A 20,088-nucleotide genomic window follows, 5' to 3' on the forward strand; every position below is an offset into this window, starting at 1 on the left:
ATTTTTCATTCTCAAAGGAGTCTGCGACCAAGGCTTAAGAATCTCTTGGATGTTGATGACGATTTTCAGCTTGGAGAAAATACTTATTCCAGGGCCATTTAAGCTAAGTTGTAAAACAAAGCGAGATTTTTTTTAAAAAAAATCAGCAAAATCGTTTTAAGGAATCAAGATTCTCTTACTGATAGTGGTGGATCTCGCTGAAATCACCAATCCTATCACTTGATATTTATTCAAGGAAGGAAACCTCAGGTATGGCTCCTAAAATCGCCACGGTCACCTCCCCGAGTAATCGCTGTTTTCGGCCACAGTAGTGGGCGGTCACTATTTTCTTTTCAGCCAATAATGCTTTTTTGCTTTTGTACCAGAACTGAGGGTTCTGATCTTAATATTTGAGAAAACGTAAGCTGGAACCTGTTGGAGCACGGGGAGGTAGTGCGGTGGGGGCGAGGGGGAGGCTTCTTAATAACGGACCCTGATGTGTGGGTCAGAAAACCTGAATTTTAATCCAGCTGTGAGACCTTGTCACCTAATCTTTCTAGATCCACTTCCTCCCCCTGAGAAGTGATGGAGTTGGATAGAGAGATGATTTGTGAGTTGGCAACTCAAAATGAGGCTCAAATGCATTAATTAGTCAGTGGCCCACAAGGACCGGAAGCTCTGACCGAGAGCTCTGCCTTACCACATTCCCGGTCCATACTATAGTGTGAAGAATTTCACACGGAGGTGGTCAGAAAGGGGACAGACACACAAACCTAATCGACAGCATCACGGCTCCCTGAGGGGCCCCTTTGCTGCTCTCCCAGAGCTGCGGCTCCTTGAGGTGCTCTCGATAGAGCAGCTCACATTCCTTCACCTCCTGAGTGGATGACTGAAGCTCTCCTCACAAGTTATTATGCACAGTGGCTCCAAGCCAGAGCTTCCCTTTGCAGCACAGAACCTGGCTAAATGACGCCTCATCAGCTGGCAGTTTTCTCTCTTCATTTCACCTGCTGAAAGTCTCAGAGATACGAGAGAGCTAAACTCTAGACTGTTAAGCCAAATTTTCCATCATGACTAACAACCATCATTCGCTGAGCTGCTATTATGTGCAAGACACTGTGCCAGGAGTTTTACCTTCATGCCCATGTGGAACTCTCACGTTAGCCTCAACAAAGAAGCCCCGAGATCCATCTAGGTGACATAACTGACAGGTGACAGGGCACAAACTCACAAGCTCAGCTCAGATCTGCCGGACTTCAGAACCGCTTCTCTGCAAAATACCTGACTGCCAACTCTGTCCGTTAACCACGGGGATATCAAGAGAGCAAAGTGCAGCCAAAGACCAATGAGGTATCAATTACATCAAGGGGCGATCAGACGAATAAACCTGCTTTAAACAATATGGGGAAACCCTCCCCAAAAGGGAATACCAGACTGACTCGCAAGGCAAACTTTCATGCATGGTGTGCATACACTTGCTCCAATATATTGAATTAAACAAATAATTCCTCAGCACTTACTATGCGGCAGACACATAACATGCATCGCTTTTTACAATGCATGTTGTGCCTTCATGTTTCAGTAACGCATCCAACGACTGAACAATTGCAAAAACAGGATGAATGGTCAAAAACTTTTTTTGATCATTTTCAAATAAAAAGAACTTCAGATAATAATTATTTTCTCCCGGTTAAGAGGCCATGCTCTTGGGCCAGATGTCTGCCAGGAATGCTTTTCTGGGAGTAAAACTATTGACAGGACAATTAAAGATTCAACTACATCACCAGTGTGGATGAGGAGACTTGAATATCTATAGCCCTTGAAGCTCTCTGAAGAGGTCTCCTGGGTCAGAAACTTTCACCAAAAAAAAAAAAAAAATTATTTTCAAGGAAGCTTCCCTACCCACTGCCTCTTAAAATACACCGTTTGGAACATAGTGGGTTCTCAAGAAATCGAGTTGGATGAGCACGCCAAACTTAGACTAGGAAGTGTGGGCGGGTGGGTAGTGTTGTGCATAATTCTGGGGTTTGTTTCAAGTCATTAAAAATCCTCACTCAACACACAAAGTTGATAGGGAAATAATACTTCCATTCATTTTACAGACTCCACAAAAGGCTGGCATGCATGGTATCCCATTTTCTCCTACTGGCCCTGTCGGAGGCTGGTGTCGCTCACCCTGGACAGAGACTCAGGAGCCTGCAGCACGGGCGAGACAGAGCGACTTGACTTGCCCAAGGTCAGTAAGGAGTGAGCCAGGATGCAAATGTCCTTCTTAGGATTCCTAGTCTGTTGCACTTTGCATTACATTAAGCTGCCTAAGCAGTGACTTTATGAGATACCACATTCAGATGATCTCACTTCCATACATTAACAATTTTAGAAGATGACAAGCCAAAGAATGAAAATTTCATGTAATAATTAATTACTTGTGAGAGCATTCAGTGCTGCTGGCTTGGAAGGGGAGCTCTGCTCTGTCCCTCTTCTGGAGGTAGCCGTGACTCAAAGGCTCACAGCCCCATCAGTGGGGTCTGGGCTGAAGCAGAGGTCCAACTGTCCCCAGTGTTGGAGACATGGAGACAGGGAACCAGAAAACAGCCAGGCGGCCCTCTCAAATCTCACAGTGGATGTACGCTAACTTAGCATTGTTTCAAGGAAAAGTGGCCATCACAGATGACGTTCTTCTTTCAACACTCTATGTAAATTCTCCTGTAAATTCTAAGGGCCATTGGACGATCTCTCTGAAGCAAAGCCAACCTGGAAATGTCTTAAAGGCAGAGTCTCAGTGCCCTTCAGGAAACCGTTTAATAAGTCGCCTGTCTCCCCTGTCAAATTGACAGTGCAGGAAGAGCCCGCACGGGGTACAGGCAGGGGGACCGCAGGGGTTTATTCAGTTATTTCTATTATTTCAACCACGCTTCTGAAGAGATGGGTAAAAATTCAGGTAGCGCATCTAGAAACAAGCTTCCTACTCACCTTTTCAGGGCAGAGTCAGCCTTTTAACAACCTTGTTTTTAAAACATAAAATGTTGATGTAAACGCCAACTACCCTGCATCCTCAACCAATAAATATAACGCCACTAATAAAAATGAACATCACAACAACTAACGAGTTTTTCCTTCCTGACTGTTCCCAAAGGACCCAGGTCTTGTGTTTCACATGTTATTTCATTACGCTTTCTCAAAAAGTCTTCTTCTTCTTATTATTATTATATTATCCCCCATTTAACAGATGAAGAAATTAGGCTTCAAGAGACTTAAAAATTTTGCCCAACGTCACCCAGGTAAAAAGAGGTGGATTCAGGATGCCTGGCTTGGACACCATCAGCAAAACGTGCCCTCCAACAAATGACTGTATGGAAAAAAAAAAAGTGGTATGTACATACAATGGAATATTATTTAGTCTTGAAAAGGAAGGAAATTCAGGCACATGTTACAACACAGATGAACCTTCAGGATGTTATGCTGAGTGAAAAAAAAACGGTCACAAAAAGATAAATACTGGATGATTCCCTTATATGGGGGACCTCAAGTAGTCAACTCCATCGAGACAGAACGTGGATTAATGGTTGCCAGGGGCTGGGGCAGGGAGAAATGGGAAGTGGGTGTTTCGTGGGCACAGAGTTTCAGTTCTGCACGATGAAGAGAGATCTGAAGACGGATGGTGGTGATGGTTGCACCCCTGAACAAATGGTTACGAATGGTTAAGATGGTAATGCTATGTGTATTTTTACCACGATTACAAATATTTTTTTTAAAAAAAATGGGGGGAAAGGTCAAACACAGACTCCTTTAATCTATATAAACCTGGGTGAATATATAATAAGTTTTGATTATCTAATAAACATCTAAAGTAGTAAAAAGAAAAAATCTATATCCCCAGGTGACTTATATATGGCAATTTAAAATTCCAAAATTAAATCTGAAACCTCAGATTTTGAAAAAAACAAAACAAAACAAAACAACAAAAAACAAAAAATAAAAAACCTGCTCTTGAACAAGAACTGATAGTCTAATGCCAATATTCTTCACCCCATCCCCCCCACCATCCATCCACTATATTTAGACCCACTTCTCAAGAGAACGGAACCTCAAAATTCCTGTTTGACTTGCACTGGAGCAAGGCCAGAAGTTGTGGTACCATCCTCTCCCCGCCAGGTCATAGTACATCTGCTGCTCCCCCACCGACCACGACCACGTGGTCCACGGTGCTGCTCAGCAGACACCCAGGTGGCTGATATGCCCTTCAAGGCAAATGGGCCCAATCTGGATTTCTGATCTGAAACACCATCCTGCAGATCACCGCCCCATCCTCCATACAAGCCAGGAAACCTGAAATCCCACTGCAGGGACCAGCAGAACCAGAAGAGGACCAGGGTATGCAGGTCGGTTTGACAAGTTGTCATTCTCATGTTAATTACCATTATCGATTAAGGCAATGGGTCCTCCTTTCATTAGCAAGGCCTTTAGAAATCTTTGAAAAAGATTTCTCACTCTCTCCTGCCCTAGACCCAAGGCGGCACACCCACTCTCTCATGCCCTAGACCCGAGGCGAGGCGGGCTGGTTGAACTTCTTTACCCTCCATTTCCCAAAGGAGCAAATAGAAGTCAGGGTTTGCCCAAGGTCGAACTACTAGCTGGCTGCAAAGTAGGAACTGGAACCCACCCCTGTTATTCCTTCCATTACACACCTCCCTCCAGAGACAGGGCTGGCCTGCATCGCAAGGAACAGGAAATTGAAATGGCTCCTGGTAAGGCAGGGAGCCTGCCAACTTCCGAGAGAAGCTGACAGATGACCAGAGCCCTCCCTGAATCCAAAACACCTCCTCCAAAGAGCTTCCGACGGACCTCTTCCCACCTGCGGTGCGAAAGAGGGAAGCTCCGAGGGTCCCGCAGCCCACCGTGCCCATCTGTCCACTGACAGGACCACGTTAGAGAGGAAGGAAGCTTAGGATAAGGAAGATACTCTTGAAAATCTGAGTCGGAGAAGCAGTTTCTCAATATGAAGTTATCGGCTTTATTCCCACTCCTATCACAGCACCCCCCACACCCACTCTTTTCTTAATCCCCACCCCTTAAGCACAAAACTGGAAGAGGGGCAAAGCGGAAGAGAGATGAATACTCGAGAAACAGCACCAGCTGCGGGAGGAGCCACCAGGCAAACAGGGCAAAACCCCAAAAACGATAGGAAGCTTCTAAGAGCAAAAATCATGCACCTAAAGTCATGCACCGTTTCCAAAATATTGAAGCAGATTTCAATCACTTTACCTGAGTTGTTTTTGCTCTTCTGCCTTGCATGCTGTTGCTATGGCTAATTTGTGGGTTGGTGGCACCTTCAGAAAGACAGTGAGATTTCCTACAGGGAAGTGTGTTATAATTACTGTAGGGAAGAGCCTCTTCAGCAGCAGCTGGTGGCATCTTGTGGTTTGCAAGATTGGGAATATCAGACACCAAATTCCGACAGTAGCCTGCAAATTTGCCCCTCGGCCCCCCGTTTGCCATCACGGCGGAGGTTTTCTGAGCATACAAGTCACTCAGGGAATTGGCACGCTGACAGGTGCTGAGCCGCCGCGGACTCGCCCGGGTTTCCATACCCCGAGCCTCCTCGCAGTCTTTCTCTTCCGCGGAACCCAAGATTTCTTCGTTGCTTGTTAAATGTTCTTGGCTCAGATCGGAAAGTGAGAATTCCAGGCTGTCCTCCCGCCAGATGTCTGCAGATTTGGAGCGCTTCTTCTTAAAGCTCGCCGTCTCCATGAACGTGGGCCCGTTGGATGTATAGGGATGCTGTCTCCTGCCTCCCTCAGCCAAGTATGTAGCGTCATCTCCGTAAAGCCTGCTCTCCTCCGAGTCTGGCATGCTCTGCACAGAGGCTGCTGTGAGGACGATGCTGCTGTCTACGCTGGGAGTGACAGAAGAATCGGTGTAAGACACGGGTCTCAAGCCCATATCCACGCGGTCCACCCATATGGGGCTCCCGAAGTCCTCCAGGGTGCCTTCCTGGGAGAAGGGTTCCAGGCCATTTTCGGCCAGGGACTGGGGGATGCTGGGGGTGCTGCTGGATCGGGTGCTCACTTCGGAGTTGCGGTGGATCACCTTCCCGGAGGAGGCGTGCCTCGTCCGCCGCGCCTTGTGCGACAGTCGCAGCGAGCGCGACGTGTGCTTGCGCCCCAGGCTGGCATGCTTTTCTCCATAAAACTCATGCTCTACATTTTGACTTTCTGCGTTTCCCATGGTTTTATGGTCTGTAGCAAAAGGGGGAAAAAAGAAAGGAGGGTATAATTGAGTCACCAACGGGTATGGGCAGTTGAACCGAAATGGCTCAGCATGCAGGGAAGGCAAACAGCTTGGCAGGTAATGGCGCAGCATCCTATATATAGGTACCTGGCGGCTACTTGGACTCTTACGCGGTAGCAGGTGAGAATTAACATCCACTGAGATTACGCCTCCGGGGATGTGAAAAAAGAGCATAAATAAGATCATTAGAGAAATACACTTGTCTTTGCCCAGAGGGTAGCTGCCCACCTGGCACGCCACAGAGTTAGTTTCACAGGCTGGCAACCCTTGTCTTCTCTCCTATAGTTAGAGACTTAGATATTTAAAGTTCCATTCCCATCCATAAACCGAAAACTCTAAAAAGAAAACGAAGGTGTCTGCCTAATGAGTAATGTGTTTGATATTATGTATTTCCGGGGAAAAAAACAAACAAACAACACCTCAGAGGTACATCTGAAAACATCCCTCCCTCTCAGTGGTTTTTCTGCTTCATTCTGACTCCGTCTACACTTAAAAAAAATCAATCAAAAATGAAAAAATTCAAGATGTGAGTCCGATCAACTCTTCCTAATAAACCAAAGTCGGAAAGGAAAAACGCTTTTACCTTTCATTCCACAGCGTTCTGAAAAACCCTGATTTTCAGTTAGGAGAGGGCGTGAAGTGAGAGATGGGCGAAACAAAATAGAAACTCCGCTCTCCGCTTAGCAGCAGGCTAATGGGTTTATTTCTGGGAGCAAATCCAACCTGAGAACATTAATCTGGTACAGAGTGCCCCGCAAACAGAGACTCGCACTGTCAAACCACCAAATGTGACTCAGCCTTTTGGGGCTACCCAGGTTAATTCAAGTCCCTCCTTACCATTTTTCTCTCGCCGACCAGATAACTGTTACCCAGAGTGGAAAACAGAAAAATCTTCAAAACTCGACACTCGTGACTCTATTTAGCCTATTCTCCTTGCCCCACAAGAGATTCCTCTCTACCATTCAAATCTTGTACACTTAAGATACACATATAAAAATGGCCAAAAAGGAAAAGAGAAAAATATAGTAGCTGGGCAGATTCCCCGAGCCGATTCTTTCAACCACCTACATACTCATTCAGAAAATATATACTGAGCACCTACCATGTTCTAGAAGCCAGAGATACAGCAGTGAACAGAGGAGGCACATTCTCTACTCTCATGAACATGATATCCTAGCCAGGGGAGGCATATAATAAATGAAAACTGACAGGCACCAAGGGAAACAGGGAATGAATTCACTGTGACCATTCCGGTTGGAAACACCCTGGAAGAGAATACACCTTCACACCGACCCGGGAATCACTCCATAATCCCACGATTCCATCTAAAATGTTGCTTGACCTCTCACAAGCACGTCTTGACTGAAATGAAATTTGTGGCAACAGGAAGTGAAAAACCTCCATTTAATGTTCCATCGAGTTCAGGAATAACTCATACAAACACCAGATGTTCAGCTATTCCCATACTGGAATATTCCCTACCAGGTCAAAACATCATGTGATTCTCAGAACTTTCTGAGACAGAGACTCTCCTTTTTACTGGTAGAAAATGTGTTTCAAAGCCATAAGTTCACGCCTCTCTGGCTGGCATCTTTAAAAAGCGAAAAAAAAAAAAAAATGATGAAAACTCCGAAGAGGAAAAACAAAAAGACCAACCATCCATGCATGACCATTATGTTAGCGACATTCCTAAGAATATCATGGGCTACATTTTTTTAAAGTAAAATAAATAAGCATTTTAGTAACACTAAATTGTGTTACTAACGGTCAGTGATCAGTACCTCACAAACTTAATCACCACATAGTCACTAGGGTTTCTGAAGGGGGATGCAAAAGCCAGGATCACAACTGGTCAATGCCATGACCAATTTCCTAGGGTTCTTGATTTTTTTTTAAAGTATACATTTAAGATACCTGGATGTATCTATATGTTTTACCAATAAGCAATTAAAAGTTTAGAAGAACAAGTGTTAGCCACAGTCCTATTTTAAGAATTGCAAAGATTTAAATTGAAAGAAAGGAAAGAATTATGGTGAAAGAAAGACAAAACTGTCACCTCAAATACACTAGGATGTATCCTCATCTATCACACAGATCAAAAGTTTGCAAATACAAACTGACAGACATATTCTCGACAACAAATTTCTGGTTAGGCTTGTTTCTGCCAAAAGAAAACTAATCAAGTTAAAAGCCTCAGGAGAGATTTCCTAAAGGAAATGGCCCCAACCTTCAAGAATTACAACACTCCATGCATCACTCTGATGGATCTGTTATATTAATAGTATTTTTTAGTAGCAAGACTCTTTTCAGCCAGCCAAGGTAGGAAAGAAGCCATTTTTATCTTTAGAACTAGAATTTAGAGATGAATGCCAAATCTCCTAAATCCTACCAAGAGAAATTCTCAGGGGATGAATAATTTAAAAGCTTTCTCAAAAGGTCAATGAGACCCCTGAGGGCCAATGTGTGTGTGTGTGTGTGTGTTTGGTGGGGTGGGGTAGGGGGTGGAGGGGTTGAGGACAGGGACAGACTCTGAAACAACATATGCATGAAAAAATTAAAACTGTTCATTGAATACAATAGACAATCTCTCCTTTTGGGGACGACTCCTGCTCTAAATTTTCAGTGGTGAACTGAAAATTCTCATTCTTTTCTCATACACATGTAAATGCCAGCTACTTCCAGCTTCTTAATTTCAACACGTTCTCTCCTAATTAACCCTTACCATTTATTTTTATTTCAAAAAATATATTTTTAAAAAATGTGATTTATATTTTACACTTGCGCAGGCCTTGATTGTTCCTGTGAGTCTAGAAGCAACTTGCAGGCAGAAAGTGGCTCTGACTTTCTATGGTCAGCACTATCGAGACTAGTGTGTTCTATTTGTGATAATGAGTCATTAAATGTTCATGCATTCTCGTAACGAAAGGAAACGGTCAGTGATCAGTACTCACCAACGTAATCGCCACACGGTCACTAGGTAAGAGGGCTAAAGAAGTGGGGGGAGGACAAACTGAAATGCAAACACCAGGATCACAATTGAAAAGAAGAGCATTCGAAAAGGTATTTGATCTCAAACCGAGAAACGTTACTGGTTTTGAACTCGTTAAACTCTCATTTGCAGACTAGGATTTACTTATGTAGTAAGTGAGTGGCTTGTCCTTTCCAGGGCAGCTAGTGGCAGGGGTATGAAGCGGGAGGTACTGGGTAAGATTTTAGTGTCAGAACAACCCTCAGTATTTAAACCTCAAGTCTGGCATCCGCACTTGTCGACAGTCTAAGGCCTAGCTTCCCTGGCCTGGCCCCAGGGCCTTTGCCCATGCTCTTCTCTCTGCCCTCACCCTTTCTTAGGCATCTACCTGGCTTACTGTCTCCAGGCCATTCAGAACTTGACGCAAATCTCGGGGAGGCCTTTCCTAGTGTTTATCCAAAATGACAATCCTACCCACACTAGGAGGCCTTTCCTAGTGTCTATCCAAAATGACAATCCCACCAACACTTCCAATCCTGCTTCTCTGTCTTCTTTTTCCCTCCTTAGCATTTATCACAATCGTAACAAACAATATAGTTCACTTACTCATCTTTGTTATTCTCTATCCTTCCCCACTAGAAGCTAAGCCTCGGGAAGACTGCAAGTTTTGCTGATCTCGTCCGCTGTGATATCCTCGATGCCTAGAACGCTGCCTGAAAAGGTAGTAAGGTGCTCAGTAGAAAAAAAATAGAATGAATGAATGACAAAATAAACTCTAATCCAGGGCGTAAAAATTCATACAACTATAAAAAAAATACGTGGACGAGGATGTTCCCACAATGTGAACCAGCACAGCGCCTAGGATGCTCTCTGCTCTCTGGCCCCTTCCACCTGCAGACCTACCTATGCAGGTCCCTCATTCCAGACCACCGGGTTTAGGATCAACCTGATCCATGAACTGAGTTGAAGCTGAAATGAGTTCAGCTACCCCTGCTCCACCGTGCTTTCCAATACCAGGCTGCCTGCACAAAGAATGGAGGCCTTGCTCCTGACTTATTCCACTTAATTCTTACCTTCAATTCCTATCTATCTCCTCTTTTTGGAGCTATCCCTGCAGAGGCTTAGGAAAGGGGGTTGGAGTTGAGAGGGTGCCGCTCCCCGCTGTCAGGGCAGAGAGTGCAGATCTGCTCAGCCTAAGATGGTCCAGAGAAAATGGGGTCACAGGAGACACAGTGGCGTGATGAAAAGAGGTCATCCGACAGTAGTACAGGGTCAGAAAATCAAGAGATTCTCAGGGACAGCCAGAGATAAGGGCACTAGAAGGAGCATGACTTTCCCATTCTTCCCAACACCATGATCTTATTCTTGAAGTGATGAGTTAAACTTTTCAAGTAATCATAGTAACTTCCTTTAAACCCCATCAAAATAAATACATAATGAAAGAGTAAAAAGTATCATAAGGAACTTTATCCTAAGTACAGACAGTCACTAGGGTGGTTCATACCTGCATCAGTAATGGCCATTACTCAGGGATGGCTTTTATTGATTTATTAGTCTACTAAGCCTTACATGATAAAATAGTGTAATTGAAAAAAATGTCAAACTCCTGGCTTTGGAGGTTTACTATAATTATGTAAGAGGCAACCATTATGGGGAACTGAGCAAAGGGTATACTGCCTGTGTACAATTTCCTATGAATCTGAAATTATTTCTAAATAGTTCAAATAAACAAAGCCTTAACTAACTGGATTCCGGGTAAATGAATTTTTGTTTAAAAGTGAGGATTCTTTGAAATGAAGCATTTCTGAATCCCCTTTTATAGGTGAAAGTCATCTAAAACACTCTTGTATAATTTCAACAAATTAGGCAATAAAAATAAGCATGTACTGGGCATCATCTAGCACCATGGTATCAGGAAATACAAAGCAAACACAGACCAATGATCCAAAGCGAGGTTAAGTAGAGAGGTAGAGTTGATTAACTGGGGATAAAGCTTCTGTCTTAATAACGTAGGGAACAAAACTGAGTTGCTGACATGCAGTGCCAGCCACGATGGAGTAAGGCACTGTGGCCAATCTTCCCTTCACTGATAAACACTAAAGACTCTGGACCAAATGAAAAAGCAACTACCTGAGCATTCCGAGAGTAAGCAAAAGCAGGTGGATTGGGGGAGTCAAAACCTGAAGAAGACATCCTACGAGAGTTTCCTGTTTTTGTTTTTATTATTCTAATTTCTCTCCCAGCCTTGCACAGAGGGTGAACACGCAATGCAGCTTGGCAATGGCAGCAAAACATCCTGAGACACGTCCTGTCGTTCTGGCCAAAGGAACCAAAAAGAGTGGTCCCTACAAGCCAAAGAGATGGGGCGATCTCAGAGAGAAAAAGTGCTGGAGAAGCAAATCTTCTAATGCTGTGTTTAAGTCCACATAATTCCCAGGCTCGCAATTCAGATGCACATGCCTGGGACTGGCCCAAAGCGAGACAGCGAAGGCTTTGAAAGCCAAATTACAATATAAACCACAGCCCGCACCCCAGACTAACTCCCAGGTGGCACATGTGTGGGAAAAACCCAAAGCAGCAGAGCAAAGCCTTCGAAAACTGAACTGACATTAGAGACACCGCTCACCAGAGGTCAGAGAGAAATTGCAGTCTGAACCTAGCCAGGTTGACTGCCTGCTAAAACAGCAAAAAAGAAAAATCAACATTCTCCAGATGATTTTAACAGAACCTAGAGTCTCCCAACAGCATATTCAAAACATCCATGATGCATTCCAAAGAACCAAGCAAATCTAACCGGTTCTCAAGGGTAAAGACAATCAATAGATGCCACCCCGAGGTGCCCCAGAGGTTGAAATGATCAAACAAAGACTCTTAAAGAAGCTATTATAACTGTGCTCCCTGAGTAAAGGTAAACGTTCTTGAAATAAATGATAAACTTAACTGCTTGCCGTGTCTATGCAAGATCATTATGAACATCAATTATTACACATGGGTAGGGAAACAGAACACAAGGAAAAAGGAAAGGTTAAATCTATATGACCCACGATAGAGCATATAAGCTGCATTTTTTAAATCATGCTGATGTTATGTTTACTGCATAAGAAAACATTCCAGTTAATAGAAAGCCACCTCATGGTCAAGGTATCTGACCAGAGAGAACACAGAAAAATACTACTGTACCTTCAGATTGGTCAGAGGAAAGGAGGGAGAGAAAGAAGTCATGGGGAAACCAGAACTAACTCATCACCTCAAAACCTAAGGAGGTTACAATAATATTTTTATAGTTTCAGAGGTCTGATTCCTTAGATGAGACCGGAAGTGCAAGTGGTACTTCAGCCATAGAGCAGCGCCCCACCTTGTAGCTGGGGCGCGGGAAAGCTCCGTGTGATCAAAGCCCAGCCTGCGGGACAGCCTGCCAGTGCCTGCCCTGTTCAGTAATTAATCAAAAAGACAATTTTCCTACAAGGAACAAACATCTCTAGAGCAAAACTCTTCTTATTCTCAGGAAATAAAAGATTAAATTTGACATGCGTGTCCAAGACACTAGCTTTGAGAAGATTAAATTTTTCTTTAAGAATATTAATAATATTTCACTTATGCGTGCACACACACGCGCACACACACACACACACACGTACACACACACACACACACGCACACTAGACCTGTGTAAAAATTGTTAAAGTAACTATTCTGGATAAAGTGATTATGCATAATTTTAACTTTCGAAATTACACTTTTTAAAATATTTCCTAAAGTTTCTGCGCTAAACCTGCAATTCATTTTCAGGAAAGAAAAATAAATAAAACATGTTACCATGTTTTAAGTCCCTGGGTGTTTTAGATCATTGAAGAGAGTGAGGATGTGGGCACTATGCTGACAGCTACAACAAAACGGCACCAAACCCAAACTTAAAACAGATGGTTTGGGAAAATTACCTAAGATAAAGAAAATACTCTCTAGCTTGGATTTACTCATTCTCTCTACGTTCCAATGGCACCTTGACTTGACCTCCTCACACTGTGTCTGTGGCATGATTATTCGTAAACTGACTCACTTCTCTCTGGATAGACCCCTTTCCCATTTTCTTATGGGAAATCTCCCAATGACAAGGACCGTGCCTTACTCATCATTGTATTGGTGCTCTAAATAAAATAAAATTTTAGCATAGCTCTTTCAACAGAAATGCCCGTCACTCAGATTGCCTTATAACAAGGGCGCTTGGAAAATATAAAACTTTAGCGCCTATTAGTGGATCCAAGATGACCCAGTTCGTATCGTATTCCAGTCAAAAGTTAACTGTGAAAGCAAGGTCTCTCTGTTGTTGCTGAGGCATCACGAAATCCGAGCATAAGGCATTTAATGATGTATATAAATTATGATTATTAAAAATAAAAATGTTTCATTCTCCTGAGGTATTTAAACACTTATTAAAATAAACATAATGATTACCCTTCTATGACTTGAAAACAGACCTCCAAAACTGCAGGAGAAAGAATGAAATGTATTTATTTCAAAGTTAAATTTGAAGCAAAAATCACAAGACAACAGATTGCAAATTTAAAATTAGATTCCAGTGGGAGGTCTTGGTTTCGAGCCTGTTTTTTCCCTACTGGAGGCTGAGCTTGAAGACAGGGAGGGACAAGAGCTAAGATTAAACTGAGACAAAGTTCTGAAAGTTTCTGCTAAATCTTTACAAACCCATGAAAAGCATTTTGCCAAGTCACACACAAATACCCCTCACACAAGAAACTAAACAGGAAAGTTTTGCCACAAATAAAAGATGATCTTCGATTTAGAAAGATTATTATGTTGACTGTATTTATTTTGCTTTTTAAAGATTATCCAAACCAGAAACAAAATATATCATTGTTTTGAAGTAAGATTTTAAAGGCAGGCTTGCCTTTTTCAAACATAATCCCATATAAAGATGGTAAAGCTTGGGGATAAATTTAAAAGACCCTGAGGGCAATTCACAGGGGAAAAAAGATTTCATAGGTGCCTGCTTTTTTTTTCTTTTCTTTTTTTCTTAAATTTTAAAATGCTAATGCTTTTGAATTGTTAGATGGGTGTAACCTTAATCCAAAGAAGTGATTCTAAATTCTTTTTCCCACGAGCCATCGAGCCATCGACAACACAGCAATTCCAATAGCATTAAAATGTGTCCAACCCACCACCACCTTGAAGCACTGCCATTAATTCACGTACACGCCACAACCTTACCTCACAAGGCAACAGTGATTCCCAGCCCAACGTGCCCCGAGAGCACTGTGGCATTTAGATACTGAGACTGGAAATGGTATCGGGGTGAACGGTGACTGGGGCTGGGAAATGTATCAGCACCTGGCCCTGGGGACGCCCATCATGGTCTCATCTGAGTCTAGGAGAATGTGCCAAAAACCTGGACAGAACAGAAAGAGAAAAGAAATGGTCAGCCAGGACACAGGAAACAGGCAATGCTCCAACACCCATTTTGGGTGAAATAGCACACTTCCAATCAAACAATGCCACATTTAGCCACAAGTGTAAAATGACAATGTATAATCAGTAAGTGAATAGAAGCACAGTCGTATTTATAGTCATAAGTAGCCTTACAAACTTACTTTATCATTTTAACCTATTCCTATAGATTAAGGATCAGATAACAGAAACGGGTCACTCTGAAATAATTGCCACGGTTCCCTCTTCATCTTCAAAAAGTTTCAACGAGCAGAGATAAATGAAATGAAACAAGGGAATATCGGTTATTCTCAAAGTAGGTCTCTATTTATAACAGAAGTTTAAGAAAATGCTAAAAGACCGTAAAACAGAAGACCAAATTAAATACATACTTTCTCGTCCCATACATGTTTTCTTAAGCTGTCAAATATCAAATTCAGAGGAAACTCATGAAGAAGGTGCACAGGAAAGAATTTAGGTAAAATATCCAAACTGTCACTTGACATAGAAAATAAAACTGACAAGGACAGCGCCACCAACAAGCAGTATTAAGGGTCTTTGTTTTTTAAATCTTACAACTTGCCTTTTGAGGGGAAATTGCAAATACGAAGAAGGACAAAGACGTGAGGGTCCCTTGGGGTGGCTGCTACCTGATGACTCTTCTACCAAGAGTCCTCCGTGGGGCTGCCCACAGCTGCCACCCCCTTCCGGAGGTTGCAGCAAGGTGGCAAACACTTTGAGCAGGAACACAGAGAAAATTGTCTTTGTGGAAGGCGACCACACAGAGGCAGTAAATAAATATACACGTTCATAGAGAACAGAACGATACGCGAAGGTACTGTTCTTTCTTATCTTAGAAAATGTGCTACTTAACGGGGAAGTTGGTGACACATGCTTGCAGAGGAAGGAGCATGAGTTCTCAGCAATACCCCATTATTATCCCAAAATACGTGCCCTTTCCATAATTCCCCCATTGCTATCCTGTTCACTCTCTTTTTCCTGGGCATCCTCCTTACGCTCTCTCTGTAAATTTTCAAATTTTCAAAGCAGTTCTTGAATTGCTTAGAAACTGGCAGAAATTAATAAGCAACAGCCCATTTATATTGAAATGGACTCATGACGGTGCCAGCTGCCAATAATTTGCAAGGCTGGATTCTTGCTGGCAAACGGTGCCTGCGGGTGGCTGTCCTTCCGCCTGCACAAATGGCTGATAATGCATTTCTTTATATTTTAAAAACAGTACATAATCTACCTACCGGAACTAAAATTTTTCTCTATCTGTATTCTTCTAATCCCTGAGCAGAATAACTATATGGGAAGGAAGGGAAAGTTACAGGGCATTATTTGTAAAATATGCGGGGGAAAAAAAACTGTCAGTTTGGTATAAATTTTTTCTGACTTTGGTGGAAAAAACTTTTACCTGTGCCCCTGGCTGTGGCACTTGACCCATGACACAGACTAATGAAGCACCCACATCTGTTCTTTGGCAATCAGCAGCACGCTAAGGTTGCAACATGCCAACAAATAACTCGTTTTGCCTGTCGTAGGTTAACTCCACCGTGGCCTTGTAACTGTGTCATGGCAACTCGAGAAACTACCAGGATTCTGGTTTTCTTCCATCAGCTGCAAAAAAAATTCAGTCTCAACAGGAGGCAGCTACGCACCAAGCCCAGTATTAGGCGTTGAGCCTGGAGTCCTACCGCATGTAACAAGTCAAATCTTGGCTTCACTCTTGGGGGGTAAGCCAATGTCAATTTACCCCGCTACGAATGAGGACAATAACAGTCCCCAAACCAATGGGTTGCTATGAGCATTAAATGAGATCATCTACGTTACACAGTTAGTTTAGTGCCTACGCCATAGTCAGTTCTCAATATTAGATATTGTTCCCACTCTAACATTTGTAAAGAGCCATTATTAGGGGGCTTCTTTAAAACAGGATACCTAACTCACTGAAACTCAGTCTATGTGATAAGCTGGATGAAACCAGTCACCTTAAATTCGTTGTGGGACCGTAAGGGAATGAATGAACCCAGCAGGAAGATGTGATCTCCTCAATTTGTCCAGGTCACACAACGAGCCAAGCTGACGAAACCTAGCCATACCAGTCGGCCTGCTTACATTACGTTATGATGACCCCTAGTGAAGTGGATGCTGGATGAACCAAGTTTCCCTGTCTCGCTCTGATTCATGCTCAACTCATATAGTACATTCTGTGTCAGGTGTCGAGTAACCAGTTTTCACAGGGAAGCATGTGTGCTGGACGTGCGGAAGGAATTACAAAAACTAAGGTCAGGCTTCAAATCCTTATAAAAATAGACAGGGCTGAGAAGTTCGTTGCCCACTCCTACAGTCTGATGTATAGCAAAAACATGACAACTGTCAGAAATATTGTGTCAGGGCAGTTAATCCATGCCCTTTCCTAAAAAGTCTGCCAGGCAAGAACTTTCTCTTTCACCTTCAAAAAACACTCATAAGGGGCATCCTGTCATTTTTAAGTCCTTATAAGTTCTAAGAATCAAAGTATATAGAGAAAAGGATACTGTTCTTGCCCTCAAAATACCCAGATTCATGTACCAGGCTCAATTACTTACTAACTCATGTGATCTTGAGTAAGTAAATTACCCATTCTGAAACCCAACAGGAAAAATAAGGACATAGTGACATCTTCCTTACTTAACACCTGCCTGAGAAGGTTGTTATAAGATACAAACTAGAGAATCAACATAAAACTCTATAAACAATAAAATGCTACATAACTAGGTAAACTCTTATACTGCCCCAAAAAGTTCTATAATATGTGAATTATTGAGAATCAAGAAGTTTCCCCTCACCCTGAACCTTTGAGGGTGGAGTGATATTAGAGGTCTTGGATCAAAATCCTGAACAAGTCAGAATCCTGAATATTTATTTTATATGTAATAAGCACCAAAAGATTTTAGTTTTTAATATTTATACTTAGTCAGAAAATCAGTATTTGATAGTTGAATGGCTGGATGGATCTGGAGCACCGGAAATGTTTAAATGGTTCAGAAATTAAAGTTAAAGAAAATTCATCAGTCATTCTCTTTGCTTATTTTTCAACCATTACTTTATTCGACGAAGGGCTTCAGGACTGACTCTGCAATATACCTAATTTGAACTAGAAGAAATTTCTACTGGAAAAAGAAAAGAAACCCGCACGCAAGGACAAAGTGGAGAGGGGAAGACAGGGTAACACTGCTCCCCCGTCAGGCTGTGCAGCTGTCCCGGTGTAACAGAGAGCCCCGTCACAGCCAATCCAAACAGGGAGAACATGGCGATTGTAAAATTCACAATTCCCTCACCAAGTGCTCAGAAGGACAAATGTTCTTGGTACTACGCGCAGACAGGAATGTCCACTGGTGGTCCTTGGGGCCACTATGATATGATGAGCAATGTTCTGGACTGCATCCTTCCATATGGGCTCAGTGACAAATGCATCCGGATGTCTCTTATCTTGATCATTGTTTTTTTTTAAAAAAAAAAAATCGCAATTCAGTAACGGAAGTTATAAAGAGATAAGACTCTGCTGAAGAAGAGAGAGTTTGCACAGCCTCCAGGAAATTCTCCTCAAACACTGTTTGCTCTCCTGAGCATTGGATCATGGCCGAGGAGTGGTAAGCTTGAGAAGGAGCTCTCTGGCTCATGGTCATGTGCAGCTGGGCCATGCTACCAGGTGACCACAGCCCATCTGACAGTTCCCCCAGAGAGGAGTTTGTCTGGCTCACATAAAAACGGAGGCTGTGACAAGCACTCCTGCACCAAGAAGAGGTGACTCAGCCTCTCTGACCACTGGGGGCCTGGGGTGGGACCAGGATTCTCAGTGAAAAATCATTCCCTCAACACGGATGAATGAGCTGAGATCGGGGCTCCGAATCCCTACGCCATACAGCATGTGTGAGTGACGTGGCTTTAGCTCAACCAAGTTTTCAATGTAGGTAAAAACAGAGCGCCCAAACCAGCCAAACGAATCCCTAAAAGTTCCCGTATCCAAAGACTGACCTCATTTCGGCTGTAAGTCGGGGACTTTCTACTAAAATGATAACTTTAATTTTAGAACAGCAAATCTTTGGCAAGACAGCCAATAGGTTCAGCTGGGACCCACATTACCATATTTCCCAGGAGTAAAGTCTGCATTGCAAAAGTGAAGCAAAATGTTTTACCCCACACCTCGGGGAGATGTGCCATTTATGGAATGTTTACGATCGGCATCGTAGTGGTAGCTTTGGGCCAAAATAGTCTTCTAAGTTTTTCTAGATTCTTGGCGTTTACTGTCTTGCAACTATACCTGGACACTGGCAAGTGCCAAGGCATATAAGTCCAATAATGCCTCACTCACTATGAAGTTCCCTCCTGCTTCATCTGAGGGAGTTTGGAAACCACTGCTCCCAAAGGGCTCTGTCACACAGCCGGCCATTAAACCTTCCAAACGCCCCACAGCCTGGCCCCTAACAAGGGCTCAGACGAGGCCCCCACTTACTGAAACAGATCTCGTAGCTTTTTCAGGACAGACCATAAGAATCACGCAGCGCCTCAAAAATTTAAGCAGCACCATTGCCACTAAGGAGCTGCGAAGCTGCTGGACACTTGAGAATGCCACCCAGCCATTCCGAGAGCTGCGACCGTGTGAAGCGAGAACTCAGCTCTGGGCTCGCAGCTCCTGAATTCTCATGTCAAGAATGAGTCACGTCAAAAACGCACGCCCATGTCACCGTAAGAGACAATGGAACATTTGATCCCCAAAGAAAATGGGAAGGAGCAACTGATCGTCGGTAACTTCTAATGCTGAAATCTGTCCTTTACTATTTCACCACGTTGTGGCTTAACGCGAAGGGTGTTCCCAGTGAGAGCTAGGTTGTCTAGGTGCCCGGAAGAGGACAGTAAGAGAGACAGACACTGTTAAAAGTGCTTGCCCACCTCCTAGGGAACACAATAGACTGTATAATCCTTAAACGGCACACCGGGATAATCTCAAAAACAAATCTGCGCCTTAGCTTAGAAGAGATTTCAAAATAAAGTCACTTAACCCAACAATGCCTTTTCCAAAATCAGGCCATCCAGATCTCTTCCCTTGGGCAGACCTGCCTCCCACTCCCACATCAGCTGTAGTCACCTCATCAGGCACGGGAAGGAGCCTCGTTTCCTGAGAGACCCGGGCAAAATGGGTGAAGGGTTAGGCAGCTCCTGTGTCACAGTCTAAAACTGAAGCCTCAAGAAGGGAATTTGGTTCTCATTCTCTCTGGCATTCCGAGCCTGACGTTCGGCCTTGAGACAGGATGGAAGCAGGGGGAACCCCATAGACACAAGGTCACAGCCTTGTGTGAGCAGCCAAGAGGAAGGACACTGTAAGGTAAGGGACACTCAGACTAGGCAGCTGCTATCTGCCTCCG

The 20,088-nt window shown here is 43.4% G+C and overlaps 1 protein-coding gene across 1 annotated transcript in view; it reads right to left on the bottom strand.

Annotated features, from left to right (window-relative positions):
- TIAM1 (T cell lymphoma invasion and metastasis 1) overlaps positions 1-20,088 on the bottom strand; it is a 327,269-nt gene that overhangs the window by 113,421 nt on the left and 193,760 nt on the right. Inside the window, 2 exon segments of the mRNA XM_015586534.2 lie at positions 5,245-6,218; positions 14,462-14,639. Coding sequence (XP_015442020.1) covers positions 5,245-6,207 — 963 coding nt within the window. The 5' untranslated portion in view covers positions 6,208-6,218; positions 14,462-14,639.

This window comes from Pteropus alecto, unplaced genomic scaffold, assembly GCF_000325575.1.
Source record: "Pteropus alecto unplaced genomic scaffold, ASM32557v1 scaffold81, whole genome shotgun sequence".
Taxonomy (NCBI): domain Eukaryota; kingdom Metazoa; phylum Chordata; class Mammalia; order Chiroptera; family Pteropodidae; genus Pteropus; species Pteropus alecto.